The following is a 15669-nucleotide window of genomic DNA, read 5'->3' on the forward strand; positions in this document are numbered from 1 at the left end:
GCGAGCAAGATGTCAAGCCTGAGAACACTACATCATTATCTGTTAGCAGTTTCCTGAACAAAGGGGTTGTATAATAACAAAAGATGGTGAGTGACAGTTTTCTCCACATCACTGAAAAGTTTAATCGCACCTGACAGGGCTCCCATGATGTGACTGATGGTCTCCAGCTACCACATTGAGAGTAAAACCTTGCCCTGCCAGTTTTTGTGATTACAGGAAATAACCAAGTATTCCTCGGTTTGGCCATGTGGAATCATTTACAGCTCCAACATGTTTGCCTATATTCTGCAAAGACATAAAGGACAAAACTGCATCAGCTCAACTCTCTTTGTAATTGTTGCTCTAATTCTGACAATTTCATGTAAAGCTGGGAAAAAAGTACAACAGACCCTTTTAGTCTCTCGACGTTCGGATTACGTCACAGAGTTAGCTGGAGGCAAAACAAAGGAAAAACTGGAAACGTCATCTTGCTGCGTTGTCAGGTGCCAGAAATGAAGAAGTAATGGCTCCAACTTAAAATGTTATCACATGCTGCCACTGCCAGTCGAAATGATCTTTGGTTACACCATAGACTGTATACCAGTATTGGATGTAGTCACAGTGACATCATCCATTGGTCATGTTGGCTTTTGCTCCCTGGGTTTATGGCCATCACGATATTGGTTTCTTGCAACAAGTGCATGTACTGAACTTGTGCTTGTACACTTGTGCTAACTACTAGCTAGCATAAATAAATCAAGTGAGAAGTAGGCTCCGCAGTAGGCTAGAGCAATTATAAAAAGGATTGGAATGTGGCATGTTCTTGAGTTCAATAAAGGTTAAACAAGTTAACTTTGTTAGCTAGTTGCCAGAGACAAAACATGCTGTTGGCTCGGCAGAACTTTGGATTTCAAAACTCAAATACTATATTTCAAGTTTTTATGTGACCATTCAGGAGTTTCTCTTTATGCTTGCAGTAGGGGTGGGTGATATGGCCCAAATCTATTATTGTGGTATATAACATTTTTCTATATATTTTCTCTGCATATGGATAGAGCAAGTGTTCTGTAAAATTAAATAAAGAAGTTATTCAAAAATAATCACACTGTGCTTTAAATTTGATAATTTTTTAGAAGATCACCCAAGAATAGCTATCATGGTAGAAATGGTGTTGCCAAATATTTGCAGGTGGACACAATTCTACTGTCACACAGTATACACCATCATATGGCCCAACCCTATCTATCAGGTAGGTGTAAATATCTGGCTCCTTCACCAGAGTTAATGTTTATCGCGTTACATCGTCCACCCTTTGAGTGAGATCATGTTTTCAAATAACACTCTTCGTCCCGGAGAGCGAGTGACTGTACATATTCAGAACTCTTATTTTCTTCAACCATTGTTAAAAAACAAGGCAACAAAACTTGCAAGCGATCGTTGGCTAACATGTTTAGTGAATTATTCTGCCTCGATCTAGGCTCCAACCACATGAAACTTCATAATGTTTACTAACAGAAAAGGGTCGGTTGTAGTTCAATAAATAAAAACCCATGGAAGGAGATGCTGTACCCGCAGGGAGATAGTGATTCACAGTATCTGGACAATTTGGCTGGAATTTTTCAGGGTGGTGTGGAGAGGTTCATGGGGGGTGGGGGGAGGTAACAGATGCAACAACATGCCTGTGAAAGACAAGACGCACAGACAACACTGGGTCCTCAGTCTTTGCTAGAGACGATCTTGGTTTCACTGGAGGCGAGGCACTGACAGAGCCCGTAACCCGACTCAGGAGGCTGTTCCACAGGTGAAACCCTGACCAAAGAGGGAACACCACGCTCTCAACACAACATATCCCTCTTTCCGCAGATGCTAAAAGAGAGTAGGGCTTCCATGCCAGGAATCCCAAACACCCCGGACGCCCGTGCATTTACTGCCGTTCCCATGCCAGGGGAAGAGAAATGAATCGGAGAGGGAAGACTGCAGCAGGAAAGTGAGCATTCAAAGATGAGTTAGACTATATTTAGACCACACTCTGTCACCTTCAGTTTCCCCTGCCCACAATAATCCCCGGGAGATGTATAAGAGCCTTGTTACCTGCTCACACTTGTGCGCCTGCACACAATATAGCCAGCATCCATAGACCACATGTTGGAGAATTAAACACTGATTATATTTCCTCTTTTATCAAACATTAGGACCACCCAAACTGCCTGTGATACACTTTACAACCTTGCAGCCATATGGCATGAGACTCAAGTAAAGCAAGGTGCCAAGCGGCTATATTCTATAACACTCAAGCACAATGACTCGATTCATCGGCCATCATAAAGAAAGGGTTGTGTGCATTTAACAACCATGGGAAGGAGAGAATAAAACAGATATTCTATGAGCGGGTGGGAGGCGCAGACAGAGCTAATGGTTGGCTGACGCAGCTATGAGATGACACCGTGACCGCGATTTTTATTTGCAGAGGGAAGCTGGCTCCATCAGTGATGGACACGAGATTGCTGCTGGATTCAGGGGCAATGTGCTGAAAGGTGCCAACATACTCATCTTTTTTGAGGATTATCACACGTCTGTCCCACACATACCTGACAAGGAGAGGGGTGAGAATAGGAGCAGCACTGTCTTCTAAAATACAGATTTAACAGTTGATTGCAAAGCTTTATGGAGACAAATGTGTGCCACATTCAAAGCAATCATTGCACAGATATAGTTTTATTATTTAAAGTGTGTGCATGTGTGTAAAACATGCAAAAACTAGATGGGCAGTCACAGAGCGCAGACCTTCACTATGGGCTATGCCCTTGCACAAAATCTTATGGGTTCTTCCTTTGTTGCTACACCTGGGCCATGGAATATCATGGAATTTGCAAAGTTGTTAAGTTATAAAAAAAATCAGGGTCTTTCTTACTACTACAATTTTTTTCCCCAAAAAAATAAATAATATGACGCTGAGCACTTTATTTTATAGCAAAGCAACATCCAAACAAAAATGAGTCAGGAGATTGTTGTGTTAAATTCATTGATATTCATTACATTTTTTTTTTTAAGAAAACAGAACTCAGCGGATTTCATAGTCTCTATACATCCTTCCACCAAGGTTCATGACAATGGGGCCACCAGTTTTTCCATAATTCTGCTGACAAACAAACTGAACCAAAAACATAGCCTCTCTGGCAGAAATGCAGAACTCTCATTCTTTTATGTAAATTTATCTCCATACCAACAAAAAAAGGACTGATGGTTTGCTTTATAAGCAATAAATGGAGAACTTGCGTTTGAACTGTATGAAGCTCACTTTGAGTTACCATTAAATTCCAATGTTGTTGTGCTTTTGTGACCAAACCCCAAATGGCAAAGTTCATTGTTTTTCTCCAGCTGTCACTTTTATCTTCAATGCATTCCAATGAAAACAATGTACCAATTGGTCCGGAAATAAAATGCAATCATAGTTCTATCAGTCATCCACCAAATAGGGGGCATAGTTTATGTTACAGAGGCTTGCAGGCAGAAAGCTAATCAATGCCTGATTCCTGAGCTGTCAACCTGAGACTATTGGACAAATAGACATTTAACGATTACCTCTGACTAGATAACTGCCAAGAAACTGTGGCCAGTCAACAAAATTACATGTCATTTACGCATGATTGTTGAATGATATTAATTTAAATGCAATGAAGTGTACGCTGATAGTTTGACATGTACAGCTATGTGCTCAGAATTTACCTTTGTCAAGGAGATAAATGCATTTGTAACTGGGCTGCAATCTACTGACATGAATTTAGCATGTTGAATTTCAACATTCACAATTTATTAATAAAAAACTGGAATATATATATATATATATATATATATATATATATATATAAAAATTGAGCACTTTTTACAACCTCTCTTGTCCTCTTCTCCTTGCTCTGTGTCAACAGAGCCTACCCAGTCTAACACTACCCTCAGCCTACCCGAATTTTTAATTCGACATATAGAATAAATGAAATATCCCTATTTTATACTTCAAAATGTTTTTTTGTTGAATGTTGAGTTTTTGCGGATGAAAGCATTAATCAGACACGATTCGTTGAAAGACAGTTGGAGATAAGAATATCCCATAATAATTTACTGTTTTTACAGTTTCTGGATGTGCTAAATAATAGCCTGGCTAACGCCAGACTAATCACAAATGAGATTAGTCTGGATACCAGTAATTCATTTCTCCGTAGAGGAGGCGTGGTTTACGATCCTCCAGAGCCGTTTATTGGGCGCTACGAATGTCTATCAAAATCGTCTGTGCGTAGCTCTTAGCCAATCGTATCAGTTATACCAGATGACGTTTGTAGAGCGACAGAAATTAATGTTTACATAGCCAGACTAGCCCATCTCTACTTTGAGACTAAAATGCTCAATACTGCTTCTGCAATGTTTTTCTGCAGCATGTTCTGGCTCTGGCTGCTCACAGTCTACCGGCAGTGTTGGTATGTGTGTGTGTGTGTGTGTGTCTGTGTGTCTGTGAGAGAGTGTTGCTTGCTGCTTTGCTTCTCCAGTTCTCGCTTTCTGCAAGAATATTTATTTTTACGCATTATTTCCCCCTCATGTCATTCAGCTACACACATCCACTGATTTTATGGGCAATAGACGAGCTGCTGCGGGTCTCTGGGCGGCTCCGCTGTCCCCCGGCTCGTAGCGAGATCACCCGCGTTACAGTAGCTAAACTATTTAAAACGCCATCTACAGCTAGATCCAAAGACAGTTTCGTGTCTGCTGCAGCCATGTTGGATCCATAAGAAAACTACAAAACTACAAGCTTCCATCTGTCGAGTAGTTGCCGTCCCTCCCCGTTCTGTGATTGGATCCCTAAAACAGGGCTAAGAAACGGCCGTAGTTGCCAGACAGTGATGCAGTTCGAAATGAAATCGAGCGCAAGGCAGTATGGGTATACCCAGGCTAGCTAAATAATGCAATGCCTTTCAAATCCACCGGTAGGTTATGAAGTTCAGCGAGTTGAGTGCGAAACAAATTCTACTCAATACACAATTCACCCCAATACAAACACACACACATTAGGTAGAGGATTGCAATTCTTCAGTCATGTGCACCACAGTGAAGGATTACCACTGTTTCTGGAACACTGGGCTCAGACCAGACCTCACACCACAGCCTCCTTTTGCTTCAACACGCTCTGTCTTCTCTACACCCACTCACTCACATTTCAAATGTTTTACGCAGTTAGGGATGGCTTCTAGCCAACCAGGACCTAACAATAAAGTGACACTCTTGACAGCTGGATCACAGCAGAGTGCAAGTTGTGCTGGACCAAGCTGCGTTTGCACTTAAACCACCGTCACCACCCCGCCGTCTGTGTTCAATGGTTAACCACGGTGCTACAAATGACTGCTGTGTGCCTGCTGAGGGAGAAGAGAGTTTTACACTAAATATAACCTGGCTGAGCTGCTGTGGAGAGAAGCTGAGGTCTGGGGCATGGCCAAAGTAATAGTGGTTTTCAATGCTTTGTCAGTCATTACTGTGCTGCTGTGTGGATATATGGACTCAACCCTCACAAACAGTAATTACAGATCACAGCCCAGCATCAGCAGCAGCGCCAGACTACTCAGGCAGTGGTTTCGCGGCTTCTACGTGTGGTTCGACAATACTGCCATTTTACAGTTTTGGCAAAGGTGCGCCAATTTGCCTGAGGTATCCTGCAAACTAGACAGCTAAAGAGGAAGTTATCAAATATACAAGTCATGTTGCATTTACTTCACACAGCAGTAAAAGGGGCCAAATTTGCCACCACTATATAGTTGTTCAGTCATTATTGAGTAAACACTCCAGCCTCAAAATGCATGCTGTCATAGTCAATCAGGTCAGAACTGATAACAGCGTAAGATAATTCTGACCACTAATGTGCACCTCTGGAGCACTAAGAAGAAAGTGGCCACTGGAATGCTTTATGTTAGCAACAGTAATAACAGTTTAAACATTTACTAGTATAAGTGACAAGGCGGCAGTAATGGGGCAAGCCCACAGATGAACTGATAGCAAACTGTTGAATAATCAAAACAACTACCTCACTGTATGGATCCGCTACCAAGCTGCTTTTTAGCTCACAGTTTCACATTTAATTCTCATCTGTTGTTACTACATTAAATAGGTCATTTCATATCTCGATATATCACAATATATATCACAATATAGCATGTTTTCTGGTCCAACTGAGCTGCTCAAAACATGAAGCATGCTAAAAGCAAGCAAGCTTGCTAGTACGCTTCGTACCCCCAGCGAGACAGGTGGGTCTGCGTCCAGCGCTGTGTTAGCTGCAGGATCGAGGGCCGCCTGGCTATGCTGGCCTCCCCTTCCCCTGTGGCATGTCATAAGTCTGTTCATGTTGTGAAACTGTATTATGCTCATGTTGCTGAGGTTTTTTTCACAGTTTTTTCCTCCTTTCCTCTCCTCACGTGTGCTGTATTTCTCTCTCTTCTCTCCCTGTCATCCTGTCCTGTTCACCTCTGTCTTATTGTTTGTGTGTGTTGTATACATTTGGATGGGATGATGGCTAATTTCGTTGTAATGGTACTTGTTACTCTGATCAATGACAATAAAGGGACTTCTGAATCTGAACCTGAATCTAGATTAACATATAATATTTTGTGTTAGTTTTGTTCTATCTTGGGAAGTAGTGTTTCAACATTTTTGAAGATAAAAAACTTTTGAGGACTTTTGTCTGCATCACAAAGCTAACAAAATGCAACCCCTGGAAATACAGCTACAGTCTGTATAGTGTGTACAGGAACTTGTTAGATATCAATAATAGGCTCAATGGAATCACAGAGAAAGATTGACAGATGTAATGACAATATCTCAGCATGTGATTTCATCATAATTGAAAGACAATAAATGCTCATATTGAGTTATTGCCCAGCCCTAGCATTAAAAGACAGAAATCCATAACTACTGCTTAACAAGGAGCGACACATATCTGAATGTCTTGCATTGAACCCCAAAGGGGAGTTGCTGACCCTCGACGCTGCCACCCACCAACACACACACACTCACCCACACTCACCCCCGATATAGACTAAAGACTTTGCTGGCGAGTAAAAATAGCCCGCTGTTAGCCCTTCATCAGAGGGCGTGCAGATGAGAAATATCTGGAATATTGACGAGCCAGGGCTGCTTTCTTTTTACCGCCACCTGCCCCGGCACTGGTGTGTATTGTGGCAAAAGTTGACCCACATTCTGGTGTTGTCTGTGTGGATTTGGCTTGGTATGGGGGGGGTTATGTTATGGTATTTAAAAGACTTTCCTTTGTACCGACAGACCATAATTCCATTTCTGTAGTTGACAAAGCAGCCGTTTCAAATTTCATTAACACCAAGTGAGAGGAGGTGAGAGGTGTTAATTCTCACATGGTCTTTGTGGAGAAGACATGGCTCCACCCTCAGCTGTAGATTACGTCTGCATGGCTTTTCAAAGTGAAAATTTACAATGACCCTATGCCTCTGTTTGTTCTGAACCAGTGTTTACCTGCTGTCTGTTTATCTAAGCAGACTGAAAAAAGCACTAAAGAGCTCAAAAATGTCACTAAAGGCGTTTAGGTGCCAGTTAGTCCTTCAATGTAAACAGCTGCATCTAAAGCATGGACAGCCTTGCTTCGCTTTGGTATGGACCGTAGTGAGATGATGTTTTGAATGAAGTGGAGGCCGCCCAGATGAGGCAGTGGTTTATGTGTGCTATACAGCCTGAGCCATCAGCATGGATTTAGATTTGGATCTTCTTAATGCATGAACTCAAATATGTCATAGATGAAATGTGGGCCAGCAGCGGAAATGTTGCAAAACATGGCATAGCAAAACTTGCCTCAGGAGCACTTTGTCCATTCATAAATTGTGCTGTTTTCTGTACCTCATGGAGGGAAACAAAAGCAAGAATCTATAAAAAAAAAAAACTGCACGTATAAATCAGTTGACGTCTTAATGGATTTACTCTACAAAGGGACTTGCATGACTTAGGAGTGTCACGGAGAGGCAATGCTCTCACACAATCCTTTCACATGTTAATTCAGGGCTTCACTTCAGTGATGGACAGCTTAAAAAGTGATTTGGCTGCACTACATTTTTTTTACTACCTACAGCTCCACTCAAGAACACAATCACAATCAACCTACAGGGCTCAAGACAACCTACCGATTAGTATCAAATGTGCCTGATTCTGATTAATTCTACAACAAAATAAAAAAAATAAAATAAAAAAAAATATTACAAATAAATACATAGATACACATTTACTCAACTGTTATTTATTATTAAAGTAATTATTATTAAGTAATTATTTTAAGAGGCAACTTGTTAAATGTACATGTAAACCTTTTAAATGCAGCAACGAATTGGTAAACAGCAATTAAAATCCCAGCATATAATGTTTCATGATTTCATCACAAAATTTTCCCACTTATACAAAAATGTAACTGCAGTGACTAATAGATGAATTAGGTCAATGAAAAATAAAAAAATAAAAAAATGGCTGAACCGTTTTACTAATTTTTCAACTAAACTTTCCAAACATACATTCAATCAGCTCCGAGTCAAGCGTGAGACACAAGGAGACAACAAACAAATGTGGCCATGTGATAATATTTTATTGTGTTAAAAGGTTTTTAGTAAACCTGAGTGATTTTGCAGATGAAACACAAGGTTGTGTTGAAAATCAAGCATTTTCAAGTAGTATATTAAAATGCAAGCCTCTTACTAACTTAACATACCATAACAGTTCAAATCAAGCTCCAAACTTTCCAGACTTTATACAAGCACTGCTTTTAGCCCGCAGTATTCACACTTTGTGTGTGCATTAACTTAAACTAGCAAGTTCTCAGCAGCTTGGGGATCGACTGTTGGTTATGATTCGTCTCTTGGGGGTTGCTGGCGACAGCAGTCTTGTCTCAACTGACCTTAAAATATCTACCGATTATCTACGCTGGATTTGTTTTGCCCCCTTTCCTTGTTCTCATCTGACATTGATTGCATTTTGCTGTCTGCTTGAACTGAGGCAAACTGCTTTCTCTTTGCAAACTCAGCTTACTAGCGCAGAAAAACGTGATAAGCCTGAACAAAGTCTACTTCCAAGGTTTATCCCTCAGACTCTACACACTGCATTGTAATGTGTAGAAGTAGATGCTTTTTTCACCTCGTGTCTGAATATTTTGACCACAGAAGGTGTTCTCCCTGTTATAAAAGCTGCTCGCTCTACACAAAGCCAAAGCAGAGCAATTAGGTCTCATGATTTACTCTACCTGCTTTAATAGGGAAGTGAGGGCCTCCCAGATGGAGGTCATGGTTGTGAACCTCGCTCCTCAGCTACCGACTTAATCAGTAAGGAACATGTGTTTAGAGAGCTTTATAGCTGCAATTGAAGTTTTTCTTCCCAATGTGACATGCTGCCATAATGATCAATAATTATAAACAGGGGACTAATAATTAACACATTCTTTCCCTCGGTCTCATAAAAAAGCTGCATTCTGTCCACACTTGTCGTCAAACTGTGTTCCATTAAAGCTGAAACCCCAAACAGCTCAAGCTAAAACTTCACGATGCATCAGGGGAAGCGCAGCCGGCTTGCCAAGGTAAGGACTACACGGGCCTCTCAAAAAGCAATTAAGGGGGAGAGAGTCATAATATTGAATGGAGAGGGGGGTGCATTCCTCCGAGAGAGGCAGCAGCAGTAGACTGTGAAATTCATATTGACTGGAGAGGCAAACACACACAGGTAAGCAGGAGAGCCGAGCTTTTTCCACTTTGCTTGTCAGCCAAAGAACAGCGGCTGTAGTCGGCTGCTTTCAAATATATTTTCTTGTGAGTTCAGCCATCCAAAGATGCACCGACGAGTCTGCTCAAAGAAAATCCTATAGAGTAAAACACAATTTACACAGCTCTCTAAAGAAACAACACAGCGTTTGTGTAAAGAAGGGACTAAAATGATATTTGGAAAATGAAAAAAACTGCTGAGCTGTGGATGTGCGCTCACTGATGTGGTAAATCCTACTTGATTAAAGCAGAAAAACGCCTTCAACAATGAACTGTGCCAGTCCACTTAATTAAGTCAACTTGTACCAGGGAGCGCTGGGAAATGGAAAGCAAAGCAAACAGGGGCGCTGCTGCTGCTCGCTCCCCTCGGCTTTTCTCTGGATGCTAATCAAAGGCTTGATCTCCGAGCAGGACAGGCCTCGGGGACGTTGCTCTGCTTGGCTGATCCTGGCAATTTGCTCTTGATAATACCCTCTCTCACTCTGCACCCCTCAAAACCTGGCAACCCGTCCCACCTCGTCTGCACGGGCGATGTAACGCGCAAACACACACCCCTGAAGTAAACGTCTGTCTCACCGGGGAATAATCACATAATGGTCATAGAGTTATTACATGCTCCTCATTATCCCTGCTCCCTTTGTGCCTCCAATTTAGGGATTCCATAACAAAGATGATTGAAGATAAAGACACTGTATTAAATTAAGTAAAACAATAATCATGTATATAGCTTCAAAAGGGAGCCAGATGCACACAGTATCTTCAATTAGAGCTCGACAGATATATCAGTCCGCCGATATTATCAATTGGCCAATATTATCAATTGGCCAATATTACAAAAAACATATTTTTATAAAAAAAGTATAATGCTAAAATGATGCTGGGGTGATTGACAAATGGTGCCATATAGCTATTTTATGTTTATTTATCTACTTGTTTTTTTCTCATACAATGCAATATAATATCAAATATTCTTTAAAAAAGTTATTTACAAAAGAAAGAAGCCCTTGTAAAGCCGAATCTATACACATTTGACATAAAAATGGTCAATGTTAATTCCAGGATTCAAATATTTACTGCAATCTCAATTAAAAAAAAGTTGGGTTATTGCCTAAAACATAAATAAAACTGTAAGAAAGATACGTTTAAAATTATGAACTGTTTTTTGTGAATACACACTCACCCAACTTCTTTGCAGTCATGGTTGTATAAGGGCCGCCATATCGCGCTGATATTGCTGATATCGTCTCAATAATCCCATATCAATCAGGCTCTACTTCAAATGTGTTCAGCTGTTATTTGTGTTTTTAATTGTTTGTAAACTGTACGCCAGTGGAAGCATCTGGTGGTTATTAGAGCCTGGAGGTCTGAGGAAGGAGCTGAGAAGTGGAATTGCATGATTTGTTTGCGGTCTGCTCTGCGGTGTAACACGAGAGTGTGGTGATGCTGTAAGTTCCTCCTCTGCAAAAACCCACAGCACTTATCAAAGCCACAATCGCTCCAATTACACCACTGTCAAGTCATCAGTCACACACCAAGCGAACACATGGCGAGGTTTAATAACCAGCAGTGAGATGTTCAGGTTCCTACCTTTGAAGGAGATGAAGACGCGGGGTGCGGCCAGTGGCTCATTGATCACTGGGTTCCCGAGAGCGAAGCTGGACAGTGCCAGGAGGGCGTGGACCGTCCACAGACCGTCCAGCTGCATGGTCAACCAACCTCCAGCAGCACACAGAGAGGGGTTTTTAAAAATCTGTGCAAGGACAACAAACAGAAGAGACAATCAGGGATGGATCATATAGAGTTTTATAACAGATGATAATTTTTATTTTACATGGAAGTTCATGACCTGTAATTTATGCACACATGGGGGTTAAACGATTAAGATGTAGTGAGCAGAGACGGATGATTTAATATCCCATAGCTGTGACCTAAACAAAACTAACTCACATCACTATTGTAAATTCAACAAAACACTGCTGACCAGAGCTGGGCTGCATCGATGCATCAATATGGTATTATGAGACTAGATATGATCCAAAACATTGGATATGCTAATATGGCATAAGGGCGTATTAAAAGTTTGAATATGTCAGCTTTTTAGAGCAAGAAGCATATTCACAATGCTAGTCTATGTCACACTTTGTTTTAAATTAGATTTTTAATTTGCCACATTCTGTTTTTATGCTGGTAGACAATCTATATAAAAGCTTGATAAATTCAAACCCCATTATACAAATATTAATCTGCTAATCTCTCTGGTGAGTTTATACTACTATGTACTGTACCAATAAAGAGACTAGCCAGCTACTTAGCTATTTGACTGAAGGAGCAGCCCCACTCTACAGATGCGCTGTTTTAAAGTGGCCACGCCTGTAGTGATACATGTCAGTGTGATCGCCCCCAATCAGACTGTTGTAGCTGTTCTATTATTTGACTTTACCCGTTTGGTCATTGTATTCACACTACTGATTATTTATCAAAAATCCCATCGATTAAATATTTTGTGAGAGCACCAATTGTCGACTGTACAATATTGTAGCAATTTCATGTCAAGCTATTTGCTCAAAAATATGCCATCAGCCATATTTGATATTTGATCGCACAACTGTAGTTCTGACTCTTCAAACATTCATGTTCACTTTTTCTAGTAAAATACATCAATAAACTTAACAAACATACTTCGGCGTCTCTAAAGCATTTTGTCTAAGAATTAAAATGAAATGCTTGAACATAGTCTGTCAATACTCAATACTGCTGACTAGCCACCACTGCACTACACTGTAGATGCTGCACTTGTTCAGTCAATGAAAGCACTTTGGCTTTGCCTTATCGGCCAATAATTTATGAGCTATAATTTCATTATTAAAATAATGAATAATAATATAAATTGCCTATAATGGGCTCATAGTTCATTGGTAGATATATATATCATGCATCCTGAGAAAAGATGCTTTCTCAAATCTATGCTGCCACAAGTCTGTTTTCAGTTATGAATTTATGTGACATGTCAAATCAACGACTCCCAGGGGCCCCATCCCTGCGAGTTTTGGCGATGCAGCGCTGAGGTGTGGAGATTCCACCCAGATCTCTGGGAGCTTCACAAGTCTGATTAGTCCGGATGGAGAGGAGCCAAAGCTTTTAGACATGTGCACACACTCTTCCATTTGGGAAGAATTATGTTTGTTTTTTCGGAGTGTGTGCCTGTGTGACAAAGTGATGGAAAGATCATGCTGACTCTAGTGAGAGAAGCTTTTCTTCTCCTCTCCAAGCACCCAAAACACATTCCTACGTCATGACACTATACGTGTGTGTGTGTTGTGCTGCTCTGTAATTATAGCTTCACCTAATGCTGGGTTATACCAACTCTTCACGCTTAAAGAAAAAAGTTTGTGATTTGTGCAATCTAAAATAAAATATTAACTTCTTGCTAAAGGGGTTACAAATGATGACAGGCTCAAACGAGTCTTTCAAACAATGCAGCGGTGGTCATCAATAAAGACTGAAGTTAATGAATGATAGACACCAGGGAGCAACCACAATGATCCACACATCTGTCACAAATCATCAGAAAGACTTGCCAATGGGACACCTCTTGCCCTTGGCCATTCTCCATCCATTTCATCATCTCTACCACTCATCCATATAGACCAATGAAACTTTTTTCACTACCACTCTTTCCCCAAAACAGCAGATTAGACACAAAACTCTTCTGGCCATCTATATTTGGAGCAGGTCTCCATCTCAAACACACCTTCAGCAGAGCCAGAGAGTCCTCGGACTGCTGGTTGGCTAAAGTGGATTTATGAGCATAACCCAGCTGTTTAAACCTCGGCTATTTACTGACAATTTGTTAACCATCCAGATGTTTATTCTGAGACAGAGGCCAAGTGCTTCACACAAGCAGATTAAATCAAACAAGGCTGCTCACATATGACACTGAGGAGACTGAAAGATACTCACATTGTGCTATAAAAATAAATAAATCATTTAAGTTTAAGAAGTTTACAAATGGACCGTTTTAGAAACATTTAAAACCAAAGTGCTTTATACCTACAGAAGATATCACACCCTCTGATGCGCTCTTCTTCTTCATTCTTTGTGTCTGCAAGTTATTAACTGCCACATGTTGGACAAATGTAATGCAACCAATAAACTTCCACATATAGTCAAAGACATAAGCAAGTAGCAACAAAAGCCTCCTCCTGAGTTTTATATATATATATATATATATATGTATGTATTTAGTTTTTTAAACATTTCACAATAAGACAAATAAAAAGACATTAATGCTTAAAATAATATTAAACAACATTAAACTTTATTATTAGCCTATATTTTCTCAACTGTGTTCTCCAGCAGTGAAGAAAACAAAATATATGCACACAAAAAAAAAAGGTTGAGTGTTGCTGAATGATAGAGTGAAATGTGTGTGTAACAGACTGGCAGCCTTGGCTACACATGGACGACAGAACTGTAAACAGTCTGGTGTGGTATTAGAGCGCACGGTAAACTGAATAGCAATTCAGTAAATAGTAATAATGATTCATGTTAGAATTAAGGCTGGGATCTCATGGGAATAAAAATTATGATTTCTGTTCATGAGAGCAAATAAAACAGCAATTTGGGCATGCTGCAAATAATAGAATTAGAATAAAATAAAAATAAATTTAAAAAAGCGCGGAGCTCCAGACAGGTAGTATGTTTTTCCCATTTAATTATAATAAAGCAGGTTAAATAGGAAATAGGAAGAAGAAGAAGCACAATGAGGCTTACCTTACTGTTACAGCTTTCCGAATAGAAGTTCAGATCCAACCTCGCAAGTCATTGAACAAACCAATTCCAACAGATCGCTCACTTTCGTCTCCAAGTTAATAATAATAATAATAGCAATAGAAAATCCCGGTGCTGCTCAGGAGGGCAGTCTGTGTACCTGTGCACACTGCGCGGTTATTGGCCCCGGAGTTGTCAGTGCACAATAAGAAAATGACAGTTAAAAAGACACACAATGTTTCTCTAGTTCAATCTTGTGCGAGACCGCGAGGCGAGGAGATACAGTCGTCGCGCGACCACAATCAACATCTCGTGGGGGAGAAAAAAAGCAGTTGGAAACAAAGTCCCCGTGGTGTAGAGAGGTCCAGGCACGCAGCGTGTGCTCCTCAGGAAAGTTGGGCGCTCCTGACTGGAGGGAGGCAGGGCGCTAGCAGGTGGATGCAGAGGCCCATTTGCCTTAAACACACCCACAGGGCGGGCAGCGCCGAGCCGAGCCGCCCATCAGCCTGCCAGCCAGCCAGCCGGGGAAGACGTGATTTACTGCCGCGTTACACCACTGAGTGTTGTCAGAGAGAGAAACAATTGATATTACTCATTCACATTAAACACTAAAGTTTTATTAGTTTCTTTTTTTTTTTTATGATAAGCTACTTATTATCACAAAAACTGCAAAAGTGTAGTACCACTTTCCAATAAGGTACACAATAGGTTTAGATGTAACTTTTTTTTTTTTTTTGGCAATTTCATGATTTATTTGATAGTGACAGAGAGAATGGAAGGTGGAGACAGAGAGGAAGACATGCAGCAAAGGGACCTCGGGCGGGATTCGAACCCAGGTCTGCTGTGACAAGAACTCAGCCTTAGTCATATGAGTGTATCAAATTTTTAATTACATTTTTTTCCTGTTTTTATTTTTTTTTTTAGAAATTTTTGTGTAATTTTCGCCATTATTTGATAGTTAGCCTCTAGAGGAAGAGGCTGTAAAGGAGGAGAGACAAAGGTATGACAACAAAGGTCCCAAAGCTGGAAGTGAACCCAAGTAATGTGGCATGAGGTGTAACCACTCGGCTCCCAAGGTGCCCAAAAAGAGAAGGTTTTCGTTTGTACAGGAGCTCAAAAAGACCAGTAT

General features: G+C 40.6%; 1 protein-coding gene across 4 annotated transcripts in view; it reads right to left on the reverse strand.

The window, feature by feature from the left end:
* LOC131968451 (semaphorin-3F-like) overlaps positions 1-15036 on the reverse strand; it is a 78959-nt gene extending 63923 nt beyond the window's left edge. For 3 of the 4 annotated variants that reach the window (XM_059329341.1, XM_059329338.1, XM_059329337.1), the window contains exons 1-2: positions 14544-15036; positions 11358-11520 (exon numbers count right to left, since the gene is read on the reverse strand). In XM_059329341.1, the coding sequence (XP_059185324.1) occupies positions 11358-11475 (118 nt within the window). In that variant the 5' untranslated portion in view covers positions 11476-11520; positions 14544-15036. The remainder of the gene's footprint in view (positions 1-11357; positions 11521-14543) is intronic. The other variant, XM_059329340.1, reaches the window with a different exon arrangement.
* Positions 15037-15669: the final 633 nt, after the last annotated feature.

The sequence above is a fragment of the Centropristis striata genome, chromosome 3 (genome assembly GCF_030273125.1).
Source record: "Centropristis striata isolate RG_2023a ecotype Rhode Island chromosome 3, C.striata_1.0, whole genome shotgun sequence".
Lineage (NCBI taxonomy): Eukaryota > Metazoa > Chordata > Actinopteri > Perciformes > Serranidae > Centropristis > Centropristis striata.